Below are 23,487 nucleotides of genomic sequence, written 5' to 3'. Positions count from 1 at the left end.
CCGATAGAGAATTCCCTGAAAACCAAAGCCTCTGGGCGGATCTCAGCAACACCAGGTAAAGACACTCACTCTTCCGAAGCCAGGCTTGGGCTGGAGAAGGGCGTGGCTCCTGGCTGACCAGTGGCCGAGTGGTGCCTGTCCCTCTGCTGACTGGCCACGCAGCACCTGAGGACACCAAGGACTTAGACGGAAGCCTGCCGTCCCCGGGGCCAGTGGGAAGCAGTCAGAGAAGCGCTCTCCCCGGCCTCCGACTTCCGTCCCCGCGGAGACCCAACCAAGGCCTTGTGTTGACGGCAGCCCCTGGAGACCTGGCAGAGCTGTGCTAAGCCCCCCAGGAGCCCAGCACTGGACGCCGCAGCCCAGGCAGAGGGCTGAAGGCTCTAGAAGCCCCATCGGTCACGGCTCCTCGTAAGCTCACCTCACCGTCGGGACCTTCCTAAGGGAACGGGAGCTGTGAGGGCTGCCTCCTCCCACGCCTCGCCAGGTCCCCGGGAGCCCTTCGGCTAGCTCAGGGGAGCCGTTCCTAGAGGCCGGCAAGGGGATCCGCCACCGGCCGCCCCAGCCACTCACCGCTGCTTCGGGGGCTTGGACACCTCCGCCAGCCGGCGGCAGGCCTCCTCCAGCTGCGCCAGGGTGTTGGGTGGGGTCAGGGGAGGCACCGCAGGGTCCTGGGTGAGCGGGTGGGCGCGGGGGGCGGCGCGGGGGTGCCCGCTGCTGCCCACCCACAGGTGGTGACGGCCGGCTGGGGACGCTCGGGCGCACTCCAAGGGATAGGCCCGCTTGGTGCTTTGGGCACTGGACGGGCAAGGGCGAGAGAGAGCCGAGGGGAGACACGGGATTAGGGGGCCGGAAAGCACGACTTCAAGAGAAATCACAGACAAGGGGAGAAAAGAAAACGCGACGGTAACACGGCTAGGCGCATGGCCCCAGCGCGGCACTCCTGCGGGCCGCCCAGTCGGACGCTCACGACTAGAAGGGCGGGAGCCGCCGGCGTGGTCGCGCTCGGCGCAGAGGGGCCCCCACCCCCACCCCGCCCGGGCGGCGAGCCGGCGTGTTCACCTGTGCGGCTTGGGCTTGCCCGGCCGCTCGCTCTCCAGCACCCACTGCCATACGTCCTGTGCCCGGTCTCCCTCCTCCCCGGGCGGCTGCAGCGGCCCCGCTCCGCCGGGGGCCCCTCCTTCCCTGGCTGGCCCAGCCGGGCCTGGCTCCGAGCCTCTCCCGCTCCGTCGGGGTGGGACGGCACCTCGGCCACGGCCGCTGCGGGGAATGAGGAGCGCATCCATCCCGGGGACCCCGGCCGCCTCTGCCTCCGCGGCCCCTCCAAGCCGACGGGCGAGGGGCACCTGCTGCCCAGCCCCACGCCCCCGCCTGCCCCACCGCCCTCCCTGCGGCCCAGCGCCTCCGCCCCCCGACCCTCCGACCACGGGACACCTACCCAGCCTGCGCGGCCGCCGCGGGCTCCGGCGCCCCGGGGTGGCTCTTGCACTTGGCGCAGCAGGGGTAGTCGGCGCCCCCGGGGGTAGGGACGGGGCAGGGGCAGCGCGCACGCTGGGCGGCCTCGGCCTCCACCTCCTCCCGGGTCCGGGGGCCGGCGTGGTGGTGGATGTAGTGGTGGTGGACGTGCTTCGTCGTCTGCCTGCTCACGAAGCCCCGGGCCCCGAGGAGGGGGCAGCCGGCTGGGGTGGCGGCTGGGGGGAGCAGCGGGCCCCCGGGGGGCGGGGGCGCGCGGTGCTGCAGGAGGTGGTGGCGGCGATGCTGGTCCGGGGAGCGCGCACGGGGGCTGTAGCGGCCCACGCCCGGGGACTGGCAGCCCGGGGTCTTGAGGACCCTGGACAGGTGGTCGTCCAGGATGGTCTGCGGGTCCTCCTCGTAGCTGCCCGATGGCAGGAGGGAGAGGGGGTGCTGGGCGGGCCCCGCCTCCCGGGCGCTCAGTGCCAGCTCGGAGCCCTCCTTCTCCTCGTCCTGGAAGGCAAGGTAGCGGTCGGGGGACGCCGGGGTCAGCAGGAGGGCCCCCCCAACCTCGGGCAGGGGGCGGGGCGGCGCCCACCTCTCGGATCTGCTGCAGGCGCTCCTCCAGGCTATGCCGCGTCTCCAGCTCCAGCTTCAGCTTCTCCAGCCGGGAGATGAGCTCGGCCGCGAAGGCAGCGGGCTCCACGGGGGTCATCTCCTTGGGCAGGCGGTGGGTTCTCTGCGGGGCGCGGGGAGGACACGGGGCGGACGCAGTCAGGGGGCTGCCCGGGCCTGGGGACGGCGCGTCCATGGCTGCGCGGAGAGCGGGCAGCGCGGGGTCCGGGCTGCTCGGCCGCTTTATGCGCGGCGGCCTCGGCCTCATGGAGAGCCATGGTCCCGGCAGCGCGTGCCGCAGGCAGGAGCAGTTGGTCGCACTGCGAGGGGCCCCGCTTGCCCTCCCTCTGGAGTACAACCAGCCCATCAGACGCTACTCTGAACTAGAAAATCTTCAAAGACTGTTGTCAAACATCAAAAAAAAAAAAAGGCAGCTCTCTGCGATGGGGAGGGGAGAGAGCCCACCTCAAGGAATAAAAAGTAGAGCCTAAACAGAAAGGGAGCTGGAAATGTAAAAAATAAGATTGGAAGGGCGGTGGGCGGCGGGAGGAAAAAGGGAAAAAAGGGGGAGGGGGGAAAAGAGGAGTCACAGGGTCCAGATCAGACGCAGCGGTAACGTCTCTCCTGGCCGCACACTGCGCACCTTTGAGGCGGCGCCGTCTACCGCTGCCCCGGACCCCCTCTGTTCCCCGCCCCTCCTCCCGTCTCTTTGTACAGAAAATGAAGCAAGTTGCTGCCGGCTAACGGCAGAACACTGCTGCGCTCGGCTGCCGGAAGCGCAGCTACCGAGGGAAAAGGGCGCATCTCCAAACCGGGATGGGATACAAACAGGCACGAGCACGCCGGCCACCGCCGCCAACAGAGAGGACCCCCGCGGCCGGCTTTCTGTCCCCCTGCCGTCGTCTGGTGCCCGCAGCCCCCGCCCCTCATGGTTCTGCACCTTACCCCTCGTTTGCCTCCTGCTTTGGCCCTTTTCTTTGGGAGGGGGCGGGATGGGGGCAGCAGAGAGCCAACCTGCAGAGGCTAGCATCTCCCCACCCGAGCCGCAGATGAGAAAACAATCGCACACCCCAGGACAGAGTCACCGAATTCACAATCCTGGGGGGCCGCACAGCTTTCCTTAAACACACATACCTCTCCCCAGTGCCCCCACCAAGTCAAAAAAAAAAAATATATATATATATATACACACACACACATATATGAATACATCATCGATACTGCTGTACGGGTGGGGGGGATGTTATTGAGGGGGGATGCTGGAGGTCCCCAGAAAAGCAAACTTAGTAGGCTAATTTTACAAATTTAAGTCTTCCCTGGACTGTCTGAGGGGCTTCAGAGAGAAGTGGCAACAGTCCGCACACTAACGCAACGTGGGATTAGCAACTCGATGTGTCCGCTTCCGACGTGTGACATCACCGACGGACAAATCGGATTCTCTGAAGCTGGCAGGAAGGACTCTAAGCAGAGATGCTGCTCTAAGCTGGGCACTCTCTCCCCCTCCCTAAGGAGCAGCTGGACCTCCGGGTACCACAAGAAGCACAGCTCCTGAGACGCAGATGGGGCAGCTCTCCATGTGCGGGGCCACGGGCTGGCTGCCCCCGGGACTTGGAAATCGTAGGGGAGGACCCGGAAAAGCCCTCCACGCCACGCTGGCCTCTCATCTCAATCGCAGGAAGGAGCTGCTCACGGGATGTCAGACACTTATTGGGACAGATTCAACAAGCAGGCACTAAGCCACGTGCTGGGGTTGGAAACAGACAAGAAGAGGGACAGCCGACCTCCAGGGCTTCGGAGGAGAAATGGCCGAGCACAGAGATGAACAGTGACTGAAACGACACGGCCACGCGGGCAACGCAAGGAGAACGTCCCAGGACGCGACCCTCACTCAGAAGGCAGATCCCTCCAGCCTCATCCTCTCTCTCTTTCCTTCATTCAGTGGACCAGCAAGTGTTCAGTGAGGACCCACGACGTGCCAGGCACTGTTCTCGCCTCCCTGGTGGGATGGACTTAACGGGATAGCCCAACGCAAAGCACCGGTTCCTCCCACCCTCCCACCCTTCGCTTCTTTCTCATGGAGTTTTCTTTTTTGAATCGAGGAAACGGAAAAGGCCGACTAGGGCACCGTGGGCGCCCCTGCTCTGGGTTACACCGCAGTGAACCGCAGATCGCCCCTTGCGTGGCCCTCCCCTGCCCTCCCTCCCCCCAGGTCCCAGGCGCGCCGGCCCCCAAACCCCCACTCTTCCCCCCAGAAAAGAGCTGCCGGCCGACCGTACTCACCGGGAAATGAGGTAGGCACACCTGGCCGTTGGCCTTCACGCTGCGATGCATTTCTCTCTGGAGCTGTTTCTTATTCCCCCCGAGGTAAGGAGGGATTCCATCTCTAAGGGAAAGGAAAGGGCAGAACCCACCGGCTCACGAGGAGGCCTTAGCGCACGGGCCGACTCACGCGCGCCCGCCTGAGACCCCGCCGACAGACGGGGCCGCGCACCTCCTGGGGCTGGGAGCGCCCCCAGTCCCCGGGCGCTGTGGCCGTCCTTGCAGGGGAAGTCAGTCCAAGGCCCAGCCGCCACATGTCCTGCCCCTCAAGCCTCTCTGGAAACGGCTCCCGCTCGGATGCAGGAGTATCAACCTGGGAAGAGCTCGTGTCTCAGAACTGCGCCCACCTCGGCGTGAAGGTCCCCCTATTTTACAGGTGCCCCAAACCGGAGACTAAGGTCCCTCCAACAGTCTGTTACCACGGCAACCAGGGACCAGACCCACAGGAGACTAAGCCAGGCGCTGGTGGAGGGTGTGCGTTACCCTCCAGCAGTCAACCTCCCAGGCGTTCCCGAACGTCTCCTCTTTATCAGCCACCGGCAGGCATCTCTGGGCTCCTTCCTTCCCTCAGCTCCAAACCCTACTGCCCCCAACCAATGGATTCTCAGATCCGTGACCAACGTGGGCATAAAGAGAAAGCCCCTACTCCGCAGTACTCTGTGCAATTCATCCAAGTATCTGAGTACCTACTACGTGCCAGACCTCGTTCTAGGCTCCGGGCAAGAGAGCAGCGAAGGACGGGGGTAAAAGTGCAGACGACTGCCCTGAGGAAGCCTGTGTTCTAACGGAGCGGAACAGGTAATAGGCAAAAATTAAAAGGCAACATCTACGGTAAGTTCGAAGGTGGTACAAGCACTGTGACGAAACACACTGCGGGAAATGGGGAGTGAAGACGGCTGGGGCGTGGAGCTGCATTTTGAACAGGAGGCGGTGGCCACTGAAATCCTCTCCGTGGAGGTGATTCTGAGCAAAGGCCAGAGGCCAGAAGGGCCCCTTAACGTCCTTCTTCACTATATTTTTAAAAAGCAAATGGAAGAAGTTTAAAAACAACTCTACCACCACCACCTCCACTCCAGCTAGTCTGCACTAAAAACAGGACCCGGAGTTGCTGTGATTTTTGTTTTCACGTTTGTTCTTGAAAGCAGCCGGGCGGTCACGGGGGCTTCATTTTCCCATTGCTCTTCCTTCCGAAGCCACTTATTGACAAAAGCCTCAGGTTCACACATGTCCGCACTGAATCACCCTTCGAGGCTGTAAGTGTTGAAATCAGCTGCTTGGCTATTTCCCTCTCCCTGGTGTTTTGTTCATCGACGGGTGGCTGGCTCATCAGCAGTGGGTGACCGCCAGTTGTGCCTAAAAATGCCAGGAGCGGCCTGGACCAACTGGTCGACCTCCGGCTCCTCTGCATGGCCGCGGGTTCCGGAAGGCTGCTGACCTGGGCAGGAGAAAAGGGCTGCCGCCCCAGGGATGCAGTACAGATACAGATGAACTGACCTACGAGCCAAACCCTGGAAAAGAAGCACTTTATAAAGTCCGATCGTACCGAGGGTACAGGCGGGGAAGACAGGTCGACATAAAGCAAGGACTGACGTGCACGTGTGAGTCCTGTCCCAGGGAAAGGCTGAGGGGGGTCAGACAGCAAGCGCTGTGGAAACGGAGAGCCCGCTGACCAGTGAGGTCAGGTCTCCTAGGCAGCCTCCTGCTCACTAAGGCCTGGGACGGAACTGTGAAGGTCAAGTAGGAGAAAAGGTTCTCAGTCCAAAAACTTCCTGAACCACGTGGGGCATCATTACAACTCCTCAGCCCAGGATCACTCACGAGACGTGGGCCGGTCGCAAGCAGGCCTGGCTTGACCAGCCGCTAAGGGCCATGCCCGCCGACTCCAACCCGAGGCTGCCGGCCCCCCGTGGACCGAGTGACGTATAATCCAGCTGCACCCTCACAAAAGCCCTAAATCCCCACCGTTTATGGACGAGCAGAGACGCTCCAAAGCTCTCCTGGAATCAGCCGGTAGGTCAGATCCAGGCTTCTGAGCCAAGCCACTGGTGGACTCCAGCACAGGCATCCTTAACTCAAACATGTACAGTCCAGGCCCAGCTGGAGAAGCCAAGCTCCCCAATGGTCTGAACGCAGGGGACACCAGTTCCTACGCCCCACGGGGTCACCTGGCATTCTGAAGGGGTGAATGGGGGGGTTGGGGAATATCCTGAAAGTCCCGCTGACCACTTGGTGCTCGCTGGCTGTGGGGCATGCTGGCCCCCCATCTCCCGCCTAAAATCCCTTGTGGGGTGTGGGTAACGGCAGGGGACCAACAGACCGGGTCTCACGATGGTCTGAGCAACAACTTGTGCTGCCCCAGGGCTGCAAGACAAGGTCCACATCCCAACCAGCAACTCTTCCAGGGCCGTAATAAGAGGATGGCTCTGCTCCAGGCCTCTTCCAGGCAATCCTGGGGGTGGGAGTCAAGCACCCCGTGGATCCCACCGTGACACACACCGGGCTGCACGAGTCCCAGGAGGCCCCCACCTGTCCCCTCCAAGACTCTGACCTTGAGTGTCCCCCAGAAGCCTTTGCTCCTCCCCCTTGCCTCCCAAGATGAAACAGCGGTAAGGCTTTCACACCTCTCTCTCCTTCTCTGTATAAAGCAGGAGAAAGAAAAGTGAACTGGGGGAGGCAGAGGGAGCAGGTCCCTGGTCACTTGAAGGCAAGAGGAACAAATGCGTTTTTAAACCACTCCTCCAACCAACAACGTGCCCACCACAGCCAGGGCAGGTCAAGGGTCCAGCTGTAGGCAAGGAAACGTGAGACCAGCACAGAAAAGGGAGACCGACTCGCAAAGGCTCAGAGGCTCAACAGGCACCTTCAGGGAAGTGTGCCTTTAACCCCACCCCCACCCCGACCCCCCAGCCAAGAATCTTCTTCCAACACAGCCCCTCATTCCAGAAAGGGGCCTCTCTTCTCTGTACCCAGGCTCTGAAAGCCTGTGATCAGTTTCCTGGCTTCTCACGACCACGAGCTGACCCGTGTCTGCGTCTCGGTCCCTGGACGGCCTCCTTTAATGATAAACATTTTAGTTAGCGTGCCCACCGCCGGGCCCAGCTGTTTCTGGGGAGCGCTGGTTCCGAAGTGTGGACTCCACTCAGTTGCCATTTAAGCCAAGCCAATGAGTTTAGCCTTTTGACTCGGCCGTGCCCAGCCTAACCTGAATGTCGCCTTCCGGTGGCCTTGAAATAGCGGGCTCACGTACACACGCGTCCACTCGCATTTTCGTCTGGCCACCACCCCGAAGGCGGCCTCTGATCACAGCCAACGTCAAAAGGCCGGTTTGTAAGATAAGGCACTATTTGAAGTTCACTCAGATGCTTTCCCCGGGGTCCAAAGTGAACCCATAAGTAAGATATAAGGAAATAAAAATTATAAAATAACCCGGGCCACCCTCTGTGTGAAAGGCGACAAGAAGGTCTCGGGCTGATTTTGTGACACCCTGAGCAGAAGCACCCTCCGATCGCGCAGATGCTGATTTCAGGAGCAGCTCTGCGCAGAGAGAGGTGTCTGCCACCTCCATGCTGTCCTCCTAGCTTTCACTTCCTAACAGAGGCCACACCTGGGCGCCAGGAACCTGCTCCTTCTGATGTTTCTAGCGTGCCCCCCGCTCCCGCCACTGCAATCCTCCTACAGCCCCCCGCAGTCCTTCTGCCCAAGGGCTGGGGTTGAGGACTTGGCTGGGTGTCTAACTTTCCAAACAACAAAACAAAACAAAACTAAAACTAAAAAAGCCATTTCTTCTGACAATGTAGGTTTCAGAGCAACGGGCTTGCGAGAGGGCCTGCGCAGAGGCCTTGTACGAAGACTCGACTCCCCAGCCATCTTAGACAGGGCTTTCTGCATGGCGGGGAACCAGAAGTCAGCAGCGGGCCCTGGACTCGCCAAGGACAAGGCCCCCCCGGCCCAGCTTCTCCCGGGCCTCGTGCAAAGGCCCTGGGACTTAACTGCTTCCCTGGCAAGTGAGACGACTGCTTGTGTCCGATGAACTCCACCTTCTGGAGTCTACTGAAGGCGTTCCGTGACCCCTGCCCAGCTGTGCCCCTTCCCCAGCCCCAGCAGGGCAGCCAGCCCCGCCCCCCGGCCTCTGTGCCCATGAGAAACGGCCAGGGCTCCTTTCATGCCTTACGGGGCGCTCCTATTCACTAGCGCCAGGAGGTTTCAAAGGGGCCTGCTGCCCTCTCGTCCCGCTAAGCTCCCCCGACTCGGTTCAGCTCCGCGTCCCCCTCGCACTCCATCGCTCGTTCGGGCTCCGCTCTGTGCTGGGCCCCAAACTGGCCCAGCCGAAGAGGGCTCTAATCCCGGCCCAGGACCCTGGGGGACCTGCCCGACAGCACCTCGCCCGGCCCAGCTTTCAGTGCCTGCCAAGCCTGCGGGCCCGCCTGCGCACCGTCGGAATGGCTCTTGTGCCGAGACCCCTTTCCCACGCTGATGGGAATCGTGGGCCCGGTGGCACCAACGTGCCCACGTGGGGTGTGGCTGCATCCAATAAGCTGCCCTAGAGGCTGGGAGGAGGACCAGAGGCCCCCAGCGCTGACGTCAGAAGACGGGCTCCAGCACACGAGCCCCAGGTCCCCAGGGACCCTCCCCCGCCCCTTGGGGTCCTGGTTTTCTCATCCCCAGCCCGAGGCAGCTGCGCCGAGGGAAGGGCTGGCCACGCCCTGAGGTTCTGCCACCTGGGACCCGGGGGCACCTGCTGTGCTCCGGAGAGAAAGTTGCCGAACGAGGGATTTGCCCTCTGTCTCGATTACCAACACGGACCCTCCTGGCCCACACGCTGACCCGTGCCGCCCAGGACAGCTGGCTTCTCTGATCCCGGAACGCGGCTTCCCCGGGTCGTGAGGGCCTTAAGCCCACGATCGCTCTAGCTAAAGGCGGGAAGGGCGGGCAAGGGCTCTAAAGTCATCGCTCGATAGAACTGGGGGTTTTTCTTCTGGGCATACAAGGGGGTTAAAAAAAGAGGGGAGAAAGCATTACTTACTCCTCCCTCCCCCTCCCCCTTAAAAAAGAAAGCTGTGTGGTCACTAATAAATAAAAACAAAAGAGACTCAAGGTAGCTCAAAGGTCTCATTATCAACTACGGGGCCTCACGTTCACGTGGGGCCGGAGGGAGCAGGCCAAGGGCAGGGGCCTGTCTGGCCCGGATCTGAGTTCTGTCTGTGACGGGAGTAGTTACGGGAGCGCTGGGCGTTCCTCCCTCCTCTGTAAAAGTCACAAGCGTTGCCCAACCTTTCCAACTGGGTCCTGCAGGGCTCACCCGGGTATGGGGACAACACCCGAGTTATCTCATCCTGAACCCAGAATCGCACGTCCGTGACGGGGAGTCGGAGGCCGGCCAAAAATAACCTTGCAGAAAACTCAACGGAAGCCTCCTAGTCGAAAGGAAACTACGTCTGGCGAAGGAGGGTCGCTCGATGCCCTCGTTCAAGTCCAGCTCACTCTTATTTTACACACGACGCTGACTACCTCGTCATCCAGACGCTAGTTCAAAGCTAGAGGAATGGTGCTGCTGGAGACAAGCGCACGAGCGAAAACACGACAGCAGGCAGAAGGGCAGAGAGAAGAAAGAAAACCGTCGTAAAAAGGGGGTGAGGCACCAATATCTCCAGGGGCAGAAAGCCTTACACAATCTTGAATTCTGTGAGATGAAATTACAACGGAGAATGAAAACAGACCTTGGGATTAATTATTTGAATCAAGAAACAAATTACGCCTTGCCTGATACTACTGAATAAACCCAGAGCGAAAGCACGTTGCTTTAAGGAATACGTCCGCCAAAGGATAGTATTTTTCAAGTACAGTAACTTAGAGTTCAGTCGATATGGAAAACTGACCTCTGTGGAAGCCCTCATTCCTTCACTTTGGATGAAAGGTGTGTTGTTCCCTCCCTCCATTTTCACTCCTGCCAGAGGGCTATTCTCCTATTAAACTGGAACTTTTCACCTTAAACATCTCCCTCCTTTTACTAACAGGGGAATCTGAGGTAACACAATAAAAGCCACCAGGAAAATCAACAGTCGAGTCCCAGACCAACCCGTCAACTTTCCTTTCAACTGGTTCCACACCGCAGGCCAAGCAACAGATCACTGGCCAGTGGAAACCAGATCATTTCAAACAAACTGGAAGAAGAGCCGGTCCCGTTTTGGGAAGCAAGCCAGAAGGAACAACCTCGACACGAGCGCGCCAGAACTTACAATGGCTCCACGGGCCTGCCTTGCAACACGGTTCCCCTAGCAGAGGATCCTCCTCCAAAATGTGCGTAGAAAAGCCTCCAAAGGCCACTTTTAGCACGGTGGTTCTCAACTGGGTGCTGGGAGACGTGCCCTGGGGAGTCTCGCCCAAGCCCAGGCCCCACCTCCTCCGAGCCTCCTGAAGCAGGAGACGGGGACGCCTGGTCCACCTCCCCCCTCCACTCCCACCCACCTGAGGCTCACAGAGGATCCCTGTTCTCCATCCAGAGGTCACCACTGCGTGACCTCGAATGACCTCCAGCTCAAAGCATGACCCTGCCCCATGGCCTGCTGACCACATCAGACCACCCCGATGGCTTGGACCGCATCCAGAAATGCCAGCCGTCCATCTGCAAAAGAGCTGAGGTCAGAAGCTGCTTTGGAGAAAACCCCCAGCTAGGGGCAGAGCCCCGGCTGCAGAGGGAAGACGCCCGCCGACACCTGACGAGCTGAGCGACGGCCGCTTGAGCACATCCGCGAGCGAGCCTGGCACGCAGTGTCCTGGAGGGAACCCTGGCTTTCTGACCCCACCTTCACTGAGCCCCCAGACACACAACCTTCCCAGGCCACCCCACCTCCCCACCTGCTGGCTCTGCAGAGGGACACCCGGATTCAAGACCCTCTTCTGCCCACCGGGAAGGCAGGCGAAATGATAACCGGAAGACGGTCTTTTAAACTCAGGGAATCTGTGCGTATTCACCTTAACCTCCTCCCTTAGTTTGCTTTCTTCTGTGAAGGTACCATTCAAGCCCCTTCCAAGGCTCTAAGCTTCACTCCACCCAGGCGACCACGGGAGCCTCCTGAGCCAGACCAGGCCCACCCGGGGGTCTACTCCCCTCCCATCCAACAAACGTCCACGTGGACACAGGTGGGATTGGCAAAGCCGGGTGAGGACCCTGCCCCGTGGCCTGGCGGGTCACGCCGCCAGCCGCGTACGTGGTGGGGAAACCAGAATGTACTTACACGCTACTGTCCGTCATGGACATGGAATCGTCGGTCAGCGCGTCACTGGATATCTCGCTGTCGTTGGCGCTGGTGGCTGGCGCGAAGACGCAGCCGGAACCCACGTGGTACGGATTCACCGGATCGCTCCTCCTGAAGGACCACAGCACTGCATCACCGACTCTCACCCAAAACCCAGGGAACCGGGGGACCCCAGGACAATCCCACAACGTGCTCCAGGCCAGCCTGCTGCCAGGGCTGGGTGCTCCTCTGGGCGGAAAGCAGGGGCCACAAAGGGGCCTGCTGAGCCGCAGCTCTGCCAGGGGACAGGGGACCCCAGGGGCTCTTACAGAGTTCTTGAGAGACACCTGGAGGGAGGACCCTGCTCTTAGAGGGGAGGCTAGGGAATGACCGACGGGATGGAGTGTCCTCTCTCCCTGCGCCCACCCCCAGGCCTGTACAGGGAAGGAGACAAGAGGACAGCGAAACTTCCACACTCCCCTCCCAGGTTCTGTTAGCGGAGATGAGAGGCAAACAACTAGCGGCTGGGCCTGGCGAGTGGACAGACGGACAGATAGGCAAGTTCAGGATGCGGTCTGGGGCTTCCGTCCTGCCCCGAGCTGGGCCTCGGCCCACAGCCAGGCTGCCCCCCCAGGGCCGCCGAGGGCCTCCGGACGCAGAGGAGCAGCACAGCGGTTTCCAAGGAAGGTCCAGGCCCTGATCCGGTGCCTCTGGCCCTGTTCTGCCCACCCCCCACCCCGACCTCCTCCCAGAAACGCCAGTGTGCCGGCCCAGCTGGGCTGCATTCCTCTTGTGTCACCTACTGTGTCACCGCGAGGGCCTCAGTGCGGGAGGGAAGGGAGAGGCAGAACCCGCCGTGGTCGGTGGGCAGGAAGGGCCCTCGTCTGCAGAGACCCAGGCCCGCTCTGCCAGGGCCACCGAGTCCAAGTAAGGGAACTTACTCCATCAGGCCGCAGCCGCCAGTCTGTAAAGATGGCCTCGGGGTTGGCGGATGAAAGGGGCCCCTGAAAGGTGACAGCACCTCCTGCCCGTGCTCACCGAGCCCCAGCCCTTTCGTGAGGTGCACAGCCCCGGTCTCTGGTCCCCTGGCACCCATGGCTTGGCAGGCGGGTCCCCGTGACGGGGGTTGGGCAGGGGTACCAGAAGGAAGGCACGAAGGCGCCCGACACACGCCACCTCCTCCGGCCCTCACTGCCCCTGGGCGAGGAGCGCGTGTGCCCGTTTGACAGATGTGCCCCACAAGCACAGCAGCCCTGGATGTCAGAGCTGGAAGCAGCGGGTGTGGGATGGATTCGTGTGGCTCCCATTCAGCCTCTCTCTCTGCCCCTGTTCAGAGACCAGCCTCGACGTTTCAAAGAGCTCTCGCATAAGAGGCAGGATGAGTGACCTGGAAGAGGAAGTCCTGGCCCTGCAGTGTCGGAGGGGGCGGGCCGGGAGGCCGGGTGGCTCCCCGGGACGGGGGGGGGAGCAGATGTGAGGATCAGGGATGGGAGAAGCGGTGGACAGTCCTCCCCAGCCTGGGGCAGGAGGGCGTCAAGCTGGCTGGGTGAGGGGGAGCCGGAGGCTTCCCCAGCGGCACGAGGGGTCTGGGGGGCCACCAGGCTGCACTGAAGTGGCCGTGGGGCAGGCAGGCAGCCGCTGCACAGTTTGGCGGGAGGGAGGGCAGCGGGGCTGGAAAAGGTGGGAGAACAGCTTGGCAGCTGTCCTCAGGGGGCCTATCCTCTAGCTGCAGTGACAAAACAAACAAGAGTGACAATAATTGTCCAGCCCAACCCCGCCGCCCCGAGATGCTAACGAAGCCCGAGGGCCACCAGGACGTAGGGCTCGCTGTGGGCAGGGCCTGGTTTACTCCCTGCTGCACCCTCCCCCGGCCCCCGGCAGGGGCTCAAGGACTGTCTGCTGCCCGATCGTCTTCACGACCCCCCAGGGAGGTAACGGGCCCCAAGCAAGGGCCGAAAGTCTTGTCGGAGGCCACCCGCTGGAGGCCCGGCCGCGTGGAACCCACCTCTGGTCACCTGGAGGAGGTGACGGCAGCAGGGACCCCGAGTCTGTTGGTCTGAGCTAGGCGGGAACGTCAAGCCAGATTCCAGGAATGTGACGTGGTGAAGTGACCAGAAAGTGCAAACGAGGAACGTGGCGCTTGAACCCATTGACCGCCACGGCCCAGCGACCTTGACCTGTCACCTGGACACTCTGGTCATTGAATACCACGGGCCAGCGACCTTGACCTTGTCACCTGGATACTCTGCTCCCCCCACCACTCTGCCCCCAGGATTTTCTACGATGATGCAATGAGGCTGGTGAGATCTTCCATGACGTAGAACTGGTCCCCACATCCTCAGTGTGGGATCTCCAGACACCAGGGCAAGAGAGAGAGGAAGGTGGTGAGAACCAAGGAGAGGCAGTTGGTCTTTCTGGAGAAGAGACGAGACGAGGGATGATTTAGTGAGAACAGTCTCCTAGCCGATAAGGAGGAGGGTGGCTCTGGTGGTATTGCCACTGAAGGTGGGACAAGAGGAAATGGCGTACAAGCCAGAAAGAAAAAATCCCTTCTCCACGGCCAGGGCAGCCCCAAGGGGCGGGTGAGTGCAGGTCACGGGGTCGCCCAAGGCTTTAAAATGGCCCAAAGCCCCCAGCTGCCTCGATGGGCCGCTGCCTCAAAGCAGGATGGAGAAGCTGATGGACTTCAGGAATCAAGTAACACAGAAATCAAGAGGCCGCGGGCTGGTGCTGGCCTGGCTCCCGGCCAGCTGGGTGACCCCAGGTGTCACAACCTCCATGGACACAGGGCTCCACTAAAACAGCGCGCAGTTCAAACACGGCCACCTGCACGGGGTCCGCGTGTTCTCCGAAAGGCCCAACGAGGGCACTGTTTCCGGGGTTGGCATAGGAACGCTCCAAAACACCACCGCCAACAAAAACAAGACTTCTTGGGTGACACTGATCATGACAATTACACAGCGTCAGTGCGTTTCCATGGTGAAGGCCTGTCCCGTGTACGCGACTGCAAGCTCCACGAGGGCAGGGACAGGTCTGTCTTCCCCATCTGGGCCTCCCCAGCCGCAGGTAGCGTGGGGCTCGTGGCAGAAGCTCAAAGCTTTTTCCACTCTCCTTCTTTAAGGACCCAGGACCAAGCGGGCTGCTGAGGGGTGTTTTCGCCTAAGAGGCGTAGCAGGGAGATCAAAAGAGCCAAAATGGCCTTAAACCGCCTTCACACACTCTTTCCATCCCTTCAGGGTGCTACCTTCGTGGTATTAACACATTAACGGTGCCCCAAGCATGAGGGTTGTAACTCAGCCTCTGCAGGGAGAAAATGACTCAACAGAAACCCCTCCCTCCCCCACAGAAAAGGGCACCTCGCTCAGATCCCGAGCGTGGACAGAGTTCTGTGCTCCCGGTCAGACACACGGGTCCCAAAATAAACTCGTCTCCCTCCCTTCCAAAATAGAGGGCTACTGTGTGACCGGTAATTAAAAATGGAATATACTGCTCTTAGCTCAGCTGCCTGCAATAAGTATTGGGATTTTCCTACCATCATAACAGGACAAGGCAGAGGAAGGTGGCAGGCCTGTGGGGAGAGACAGAGACTCAATTTTTTAAGAGCTCAGAACTTTGTCAAAATCATCACGTAATTTCAAGAAACTGAATTAGAGCTGCTTTCTTGTGATCGCTTTAAAAAAAAAAAAGAAGAAGAAGGGAAGAAACTCAACCACACTGCAGTAATTGTCCCCAGATGCTTTGAGTGTTTCTTCAGGACTGTTGTGCTCCCAGTTGCTGCAAGGGTTTTAAATTGCTCTGGAGAGTAAAGGCCTATGTACAGATTTTGCACTGGGCATCCATCCACAGACCTGGTTTGCAATTTCAATATGCAAAGGGCTTTCAGCTGTCAGGTAGCAGAGGCTCCTGGGACCTTAAGGGAAGGGAAATGTGGGCTCCTCCTCTGCCCCCCACCACCATTCTTATCTCTTATCTCAGTGAGATGCTGCAGGCCCCCGCCTGCTCCCCAGACACCAGGGCAAAGCCCATACAGAGAGCACAATAGACGTGACCTTTGGGACCCCTTTCTGGGTCCCCTCTCACAACAATGCAACTTAAAAAGTATTGGCTTCTAAGGCTGTGTGCTCTTCTTTTCAAAAGCCCTCTGACAGGGGCTTCCCTGGTGGCGCAGTGGTTGAGAGTCCGCCTGCCGATGCAGGGGACGCGGGTTCGTGCCCCGGTCCGGGAGGATCCCACGTGCCGCGGAGCGGCTGGGCCCGTGAGCCATGGCCGCTGAGCCTGCGCGTCCGGAGCCTGTGCTCTGCAACGGGAGAGGCCACAACAGTGAGAGGCCCGCGTACAGCAAAAAAAAATTAAAAAAAAAAAAGCCCTCTGCCTGGAGCGAGAGAGGCCAGGCGCGCAGATGGCATCAGGCAACACCCTTCTGAGAGCAGGCCAACTTCGACAAGCGACAAGCGTGTCCCAGCAAAGCGCCCTCCTCAGAGCCTGTACCCGCTCGCTGTGGCCCGCTGCTTCCAGCACAGCTCTCCTCTCGCCTCATTTGCTTTGAGGATGGAGGCCAAGCTCGATTCCAGTGGCTTCGCATAAACCGGCCCCATCAGCGAGCGCTCTGGGGGGACAGGAAGTGCTGGGAGCCACCTGCTGGGGCCCCCTGACTTTACGTGAGGCCAGAGCAGAGGGTCCAGTGAGAGACAGGTGAGACCGCCCAGGGCAGGACAAGGAGAGCATCCCGACCCCGGCTCCGAACTCCACAGCCCCTCCGCACACGCCTCCATGCTCCAGGTGTTGTGTGTGTCTGTGTGTAGTCTGTGTCTGTAGTCTCTGTGTGTGTATAGTTTGTATGTACGTGTGTGTGTAGTCTGTGTGTGTCTATGACTGTGTGTGTGTCTAGTCTGTGTCTGTGTGTGTGTGTGTGTAGTCTGTGTGTGTCTGTGTAGTCTGTGTGTAATGTGTCTGTGTGTCTGTGTCTGTAGTCTCTCTGTGTGTGTGTAGCCTGTATGTCTGTGTGTAGAGCCTCTCTGTGTGTCTGTGTGTAGCCTGTGTGTGTGTTGTCTCTGTGTGTCTGTGTGTAGTCTGTGTGTGTCCCCGTGTGTGTGCTGTCTGTGTGTGTGTCTGGGTATAGTCTGTGTGTATAGTCTGCATGTAGTCTGTGTGTGTGTGTAGCCTGTGTGTGTGTTGTCTGGGTGTAGCCTGTGTGTGTCTGGGTGTGTGTCTGGGTGTAGTCTGTGTGTCTGTGTGTCTGTCCGTGTGTAGCCTGTGTGTGTCTGGGTATAGTCTGTGTGTGTCTGTGTGTGTCTGTGTGTCTGTGTGTGTCTGGGTGTGTAGCCTGTGTGTGTCTGGGTGTGTAGCCTGTGTGTGTCTGTGTGTAGTCTGTGTGTGTGTGTGTCTGTGTGTGTGTGTGTGTCTGTGTGTAGTCTGTGTGCATAGTCTCTCTGTGTGTCTGTGTGTAGCCTGTGTGTGTGTGTGTGCGGCCGGGTGTGTGTGTGTCTCTGTGTCTGTGTGTAGTCTGTGTGTGTCCCCGTGTGTGTGGGTGTGTGTGTGTGTGTGGGTGTGTCCCCGTGTGTGTGTGTGTGTGTGCGTGTGTGTCTGTGTGTCTCGCCCTGGCTCTGGGTTACTTACAGGGACCATCAGAAGCCCAGGCCTCCTGCTGGACCCCTCTCCAACCCGAGCCGCTCCCTCTGAGGACCATGCCTGCTCCTAGGCTCCAACTCTACATGAAACCTGACACCACGTCAGTAAGGACACAAACAAGTCATTAAAACGAGGCTGCTCTGAGCGCTCAAGGAAATCAAAGGGCTTAAAGATCAGCCATGCCCTTGGCATCCAGCTGCCCAGACTGCTGCTCAACAGCTGGTGAAAGGGACCGACCCTCGGCAGGGCAGGACTCGGGGCTCCTGGTTCATTCACTGCACCTGGCCTGACAAGTGGCGGGGAGGCGGACTTGACTTGGGGCCGATCCCACATCCCAGAAGAGCTGCGAACGCGGCTCAAGGTCCGCCAGCAGAGAAAGCCGCGGCGCGGGGAGGGGACATGCTGAAACTTCACAGTGAACACGCGCTAGAACCCAAGGCTCACTCTCTGAAAGCGGGACCCGAACCTGGCTGGCGCTTCTCACACAGCCGGTGATGAGTACTGTTCAGACATTTCCCTTCGCAACGGGCTTTCCTGTCTATTATCTTGGTCCTAATGTTACAGCGACCTGTGACATAAACTGAAGGGAGGGTTGTCCGCTCCCTTTACAGAGGACACACGGGCTTCAGAAAGACTTCAGCCCAGGCGGTAAGAGGCGGTCCGGGCTGCAACTCGGGCCTCTGAATAACTCGGGGCAGCTCCTAATAGCACACCTCAGGCACCCTTGAATACCTCGCATGTTAAACAAAACACCGGGGTGCGTCTTAATTTCTCTCTGATGATGCCCAGGTTAAGACATGTGCAGTCCGGGTAAGATATGTCATCTCTTCCCAACAGTGGGAGAAAACACACACACGAATCTCGTATGGAAACCCCAGAGGCCAACGAAAGGTGTCATCTGTATGTGAACACCCACGGTTCCCATCCAAAAGGCAAGTGCTGACACGCAAAGCACCCCAGGCCCTGCATCCGGGGTCTCCGACGCTCCCAAGGGCCCGCCCCCTAAAGCTGAACCCTAGTGACAGCCCAGCCGCGGGGCTGTGGAAGGGGGAGGGGCTCGCCAAGGCTGGGTCCTCCTGCCCACCCGCGAAGGGGAGGGGTCACAGCAGGGTCCCACCTGGGGAGCCGGTCTCGCTGTTTACAAAGGTGGTGCTCTGGGCCCTGACACTGGAGGACACAGAAGCCGCACTGTCTGAAGGCTCTCGGAGAAGCTGCCTGACCACAGGCCTTAAGTAGCCTTGGCGACCGCTGCCAACCTGGAGGGCATGGAGGCCAGCGGGTTTACCCAAACGTCCACCTAACAGAACAGGGCAGGGGTGGCAGGTGGCCCGCGACTGCCAGCCACAGAAGCCAGAGCCAGTATCTTCCTCCAAAACAGCCTGAAGCCATGAGCTTAGAGATGCTGAAACAACTCCGTTCACGTGATCCTTGGCTCCCTCGCAAAAGCCAATCCGTTCCCACTTAAGGTGTAGACCAGATGTCTGCGCGCAGACGGCCGGCTCCCGAGGCTGCAGGCGCGCCCCCTGGTGGACCCAACACAATCCTTCCCTCCCTGCAGGGCCACCCCGAGATCACAGGCTTCCAGGCTCAGACCCCGCTCCTCTGCCCCTCCTCCTACCTCGGACCCTACAGAGGGAGGGTAACCTCCAGAGAGGCAGCCGCCAGATCGCGTCTGCCTTTCCGAACCCACGGAGCCGGACACAATGGACAGCGAGATAAGCGGCTCCCGGCCAGCCCCTCCCCTCATGCTGTCCGCAGCAACCTGGGATTGAGAGGCTCACTCTCTTTTTGGACATTTGGAAGGGGAGAGCGAGAAAGAGACAGAAAAACTCATTCTAACAGGAGGTCTGAAGTTGCCTCCAAAGGTCAAGAATCTTGAGACTTGGCCATTCTATAAAGAACCATTGGTCTTTGAAGCCTCGAAGGAGAAGGTGCTCTTCCCTTCTCCAGTCTTCTCCGGCCAAGACCTCTTCTCCATCAGCACCAAGCAACGCAATAATCAACTGGGGTCTGCTCCTCGGGCCGCAGGCACTGAAAACCCAGAATAATGTATCAGCGGCTCCAAAGCTAAGGGTCCTGCATTCGGGAAAGTCACAGGGCCTCCCCTCCTTAGGAGGGTTTCTTGCAGGGTTAATACCTCATTCCACAAAGAGAACCGCAAGCCCAGCTGTTACGCCAATTGCTGGCTCTCATCTGAACGGAAAGCTCAACGGATCCCACTTATCCCCACGGTCGTGGGCACGCACGTTATTTCCTGGGGCTCCGCCACAAGCCAGGTGCCTCCTTGGCCACGTCCATCCTACTCCCTATGTCTTAGCTGTGAACAGCCCCTTCCCAAACCGGTGCCTGGTAGCTGGTGAGTCATCGGCATCAAAAGCTGCCGTCCTCTCTCCACCACCCCACCCCAAGACTGGCCCAGGATAGGAAGTGACCCGCATGAACGCACACTGCCTGCCCCTGTGTGAAGCCGGCACCGGAAGACTACAGGTATTCAGCTGTGTGTGCGTCGCTTTCCCGCCCCTTTCAACAGCAAAACGCAAGGTCGAAGGGTTCGTGGCCAGCGGTCCGAGCTCAGGACAGGCCTTTGTCAGCCTCAGCAGCACATGCATCCGTCCATCCACCCTACTTAACTCAAAACATCTGCAAAGGCCAGCTCATCCTCCAAGCTCCCCCCAGCCCCTCACCCTCCACCAAAGGCTCACCTGTATCCATTCTCGACAGTTTCTGTGGACCTCACACCGACTGTAGCCCTCAGGGTCTTGCTGGACAAGCCGACCACGCCGGGGGACAGTTTGCACTTGAAGTCGGCGCAAGTCCACTCTTCCTCCTCGTTCAGCGTGGGGAGGTAGCCGCACACGAGCTTCAGGCTTCCCAGCCCCCCGCCGCCCACGCAGGCCGGGTTTTCACCCCCACTCCTCACGTACTCGAGGTATATGTCAGAAGTCAGAAACATCTGGTAGGCATTGTCCTCCATCACCGCCTGGACCTCCGTCTGCGCCTGGTCAAACATGACAGAGTCGATCTGCTGCTTCTTGATGCCGTCTCTGATGTAGGTCTTGGTGGCAGGTTTCAGCTGCTTGGAGACGATGCTGTTGTTCTCGATGTACCTCTTGTAGATCGCTTTGGCTACTCGTAAAGTTTTGGCGTCCTTCAGGTTCATCTGCCTGAATCCGTTGCAGGCAAACCAGAAGTCTAAGGTATCCACACATTTCTCCCTCTCCAGGAAAGTCCGGAAGAGATAAGCACCGTCTTGGTCCCCCAGCAAGGAGTGCAGGGACTTGGTCCACCTGGTCAGAGGGGAATCCGGAGACGCCCGCCCCTCCGGCTCCCCCAACCCGTCCTCATTCCGCCTGGCATTGGAGGAGACAGGCAGGGGTTTGGCGACCGGGCCCTTTCCCACCCCGGGCTGGCACGGTGGGGTCTCCCCTTCTTCGCCCGGCACTGGGGGCCGCGGGGCATCCTCGCGGAAGCTGCTGCTGGGGTCTGGGAGGCGAGGCACCAACACAGCGCTGCTCATGGCGAGTGAGTTCTTCTCGCTGAGTTGAGGAATTTTTTTTTTCTCCTTCCAGCTCCTCTCAGCAATCAGCGTGGTCTCTCTTTCTCTCTCAAGTCAGCAGGGACTCATCTGAGCCTCCTTTCTGGGAAGAAAAGGAAGGGGGGGGGAGGTAGAGGGAGAGAAAAGGGTATTGATATAATCAAAACCAGATCTACCCAACATCAAAGCAAGAAAGTAAACAGGCTTTTCAACTCCTCAAATTCAAATCAAGCAACCCAGCTATCTGCGAGGTGCTCATCTAAAGTATCAGACGCTGCTTTTTCAAAGGCGAAATCTGAGCTCCCTGCACGCTTGGGGGGGAGGAGGGAGGAGGAAGGGGCGGGGAAGGGGCGCGGGGAGGGGGAGCGGAGGCGGAGGGCTCGGGAGGTGGAAGACACCAGCTTCCAAAAACCCACCGGTCCGGGCGCACGCAGGGCGGCCCTCCCCTCCCCTGCCCTCCCCTCGCCCCGACAGCATCCACTCCAAAGACGCGCAACCCCGCGCCGCTGGGCTGTGTGCAGGTGAAACCAATTTCGGTAAATTTCCCCACTCGGCTCTCCGCACAGATAACTCGAGCTCCAAACGCGCCCGTCCCCGGCATCTGGTTCCCATTCCCCCCACCCACCCCTTCCCCCTGCGCCCCCCCTCCCACTCCTTAAAAATTCAGAAGAGCCTCGACCGAGGAGGAAAGCCCGCCCAGCACAGGGCGGAACGGGCGCCCGGACTCCCGGCTGCAGCCCCCGCCCCGCAACCCAGATGGAAGCGTTCGCTGCGCCCCCACCTCCCGCCAAGAATCCGGCTCAGTCTACACCTCGGTCTTCCGGGCTCCCCCAAACCAGAAATCCACTCACTCAGACAAGGCTTTGATCTTCCAACTTTGCCAGGGAGCAGAGAAGCCTCACGACCCGTCGCCCCCGCGCCCCCCGCCTCCTGGAGCCGCAAACCCTACAAAACCGGATCAGAGACCATCTCACGCTAACACTGCCTGTGCCAGGAATCCCAGACTCGGCTGACCTCAAGCCTCTTTTTCCCAAAAGCAAAAAGTCTTATCTAACCAGTAAACCAGCCGCTTTCCCCAGCAAGGGGAGGATCAAACTCGGGAGAGGGCAGGGGCGGGGCGGGGGGCGCGACCCCGAACCGGGGGCGGGAACCCTGGGCTCCGGGTGGGTGCGCGTGGCCCCCGTGCGGGGCCTCAGGCCGCCGGTAGCGCCGCGTTCCCCGGGCGGAGAGGAGGTGGGGCGGCCCCGTTACCTGGAAGACCAAGGCGGCCCGAGGCCCGGCTCTCATCTCCGCCGAGCCCCCCCGGCCCGACGCCCGGCCCCAATCCACCCCGACACGTCCAGAGCCCCGGTGGGCGCTCGCAGCCCCCGAGCCCGGGTCGGAGGCGCCCGCAGGAGAAGCGCGGAAAGCGGCAGCCGGTCCAGCAATGGCGACGCGCGGAGGCTCGGCCTCTCTGCACGAGGGGCCGGGGCGGCCGGGGGCACGGGGCCGGGCGGCAGGAGAGACGCGGGGGACGCGGGCGCCCCGGGCTCGGGCCGCTCGGGCGCGCAGACTGAGCCTCGGCCGGCGCTCGGGGCCCCTCTGCGCGGACCGGGGCTGGGAGGGGAGGACGGGAGGGGAGGAGAGGAGGGGAGGAGAGAGAGGCGGGAGGGGGCGGGGGGAGGGGAGGGGGCGGGGGGCGCCGCCACCCTTTCATCCCACCTCCCAAAGGCACTCCGGCGCACACTCGCACCCAGACTCCCATCCAGCACCGCCCCGGCGCGGCGCCCCCGGGGCAGGGGGATCTGCCCCCGCTCCGCCCCCGCCGCGGCCGCCACTCGCACAAGTCTCTCCGCCGGGCCCCCGCCACCCCGGCCGAGCCCCCCGGAGCGCCAGGCGCCGCGCCCGCCGCCCCTCTCCGCGCCCGCCCGGAGCGCGCCCCGAAATAGCCGGCCTGCCCACTTCAAAGAGCCGCCCGGCACATCAAAGCGCGCGGGCCGCCCGCCGCCTCGGCCTCGCACTCACCAGGGGTCCGCGCGCGCGCTCAGCGCCCAGACCTCGCGGGCGCCCTGGGCAGGGCCTCGGCCCCGGCCCCCGGATCGGCTCGCCGCCGCGGCCCCGGGCCCCCCCGGGCCGGTCCCGGCGTCGGGGAACATGGGGGAGTCGCGCGGCCGGGGAGGGAGTGCGGGGAACCCGGCGGCGAGGGAGGGGGCAGAGGCGCGCCCCGCCGCCCCTCTTTCTGCGGAAGATCCGAGTGGGCCTCGCCCCCGCCGCGGCCGCCCTCGGCCCCTCCGGCCCCCGCCCGGCCCGGCTTTCGACACGGGCCCCGCTTCCAGCAACCACTCCGGGCACCCAACGTCCTCCGGGCGCTTCCAACAAAAACTGCGCCGTGGATTTCACTGTGCACTTCAAAGGCGCGAGCCGGCGCACGGTCCTGAAAGGGAGGTACGCGCCCGCCGCGCTCCGGGCCGTCCCCGGCGCCCCGGCCGCCCCTCTCCGGGGCCGTCCGGCTCGCGGCCGCCCTCCCGGCCGCCTCTCGGCCGGGCCGGACCCTCTCCCGCGCCCTGCGCCCGCGACGCGGCTGGGCGCGACCTCGCCCCCGGCCCGGGGGGGACCCGGCTCGGAAGCGGCTCGGCCGGGGCCGCGCCTCCGCCCCCACCTTTTACAGCACAGCTTTCGCCGGGGGAGACGGGCGCCTTGGACGCCCGGCGGCCCGGCGATCCATGA

At 61.3% G+C, this 23,487-nt stretch overlaps 3 protein-coding genes across 3 annotated transcripts in view; 1 reads left to right on the top strand and 2 right to left on the bottom strand.

Annotated features, from left to right (window-relative positions):
* The window catches only part of AXIN2 (axin 2), a 26,383-nt gene extending 5,620 nt beyond the window's left edge, over nucleotides 1–20,763 (bottom strand). The window contains exons 1-8 of the mRNA XM_060289917.2: nucleotides 19,949–20,763; nucleotides 11,619–11,750; nucleotides 4,345–4,447; nucleotides 2,048–2,188; nucleotides 1,436–1,962; nucleotides 1,060–1,257; nucleotides 571–795; nucleotides 70–165 (exon numbers count right to left, since the gene is read on the bottom strand). Of these exons, the coding sequence (XP_060145900.1) occupies nucleotides 70–165; nucleotides 571–795; nucleotides 1,060–1,257; nucleotides 1,436–1,962; nucleotides 2,048–2,188; nucleotides 4,345–4,447; nucleotides 11,619–11,750; nucleotides 19,949–20,763 (2,237 nt within the window). The remainder of the gene's footprint in view (nucleotides 1–69; nucleotides 166–570; nucleotides 796–1,059; nucleotides 1,258–1,435; nucleotides 1,963–2,047; nucleotides 2,189–4,344; nucleotides 4,448–11,618; nucleotides 11,751–19,948) is intronic.
* On the top strand, nucleotides 20,762–23,487 carry LOC138842478 (basic proline-rich protein-like). Its single transcript, XM_070044515.1, has 2 exons — nucleotides 20,762–20,768; nucleotides 21,776–23,487. The coding sequence occupies exons 1-2, from the start codon at nucleotides 20,762–20,764 to the stop codon at nucleotides 23,485–23,487; spliced, it is 1,719 nt and encodes a 572-aa protein (XP_069900616.1).
* Nucleotides 20,825–23,487, bottom strand: part of CEP112 (centrosomal protein 112) — a 475,621-nt gene continuing 472,958 nt past the window's right edge. Inside the window, exon 28 of the transcript XR_009560193.2 lies at nucleotides 20,825–20,884. The gene's annotated coding sequence lies outside the window, so the exon portion shown is untranslated. The remainder of the gene's footprint in view (nucleotides 20,885–23,487) is intronic.

Source organism: Globicephala melas, chromosome 20 (assembly GCF_963455315.2).
Source record: "Globicephala melas chromosome 20, mGloMel1.2, whole genome shotgun sequence".
Taxonomy (NCBI): Eukaryota; Metazoa; Chordata; class Mammalia; order Artiodactyla; family Delphinidae; genus Globicephala; species Globicephala melas.
The sequence above is the reverse complement of the archived record's forward strand: the minus strand, read 5'-3'. Positions and strand labels throughout refer to the sequence as shown.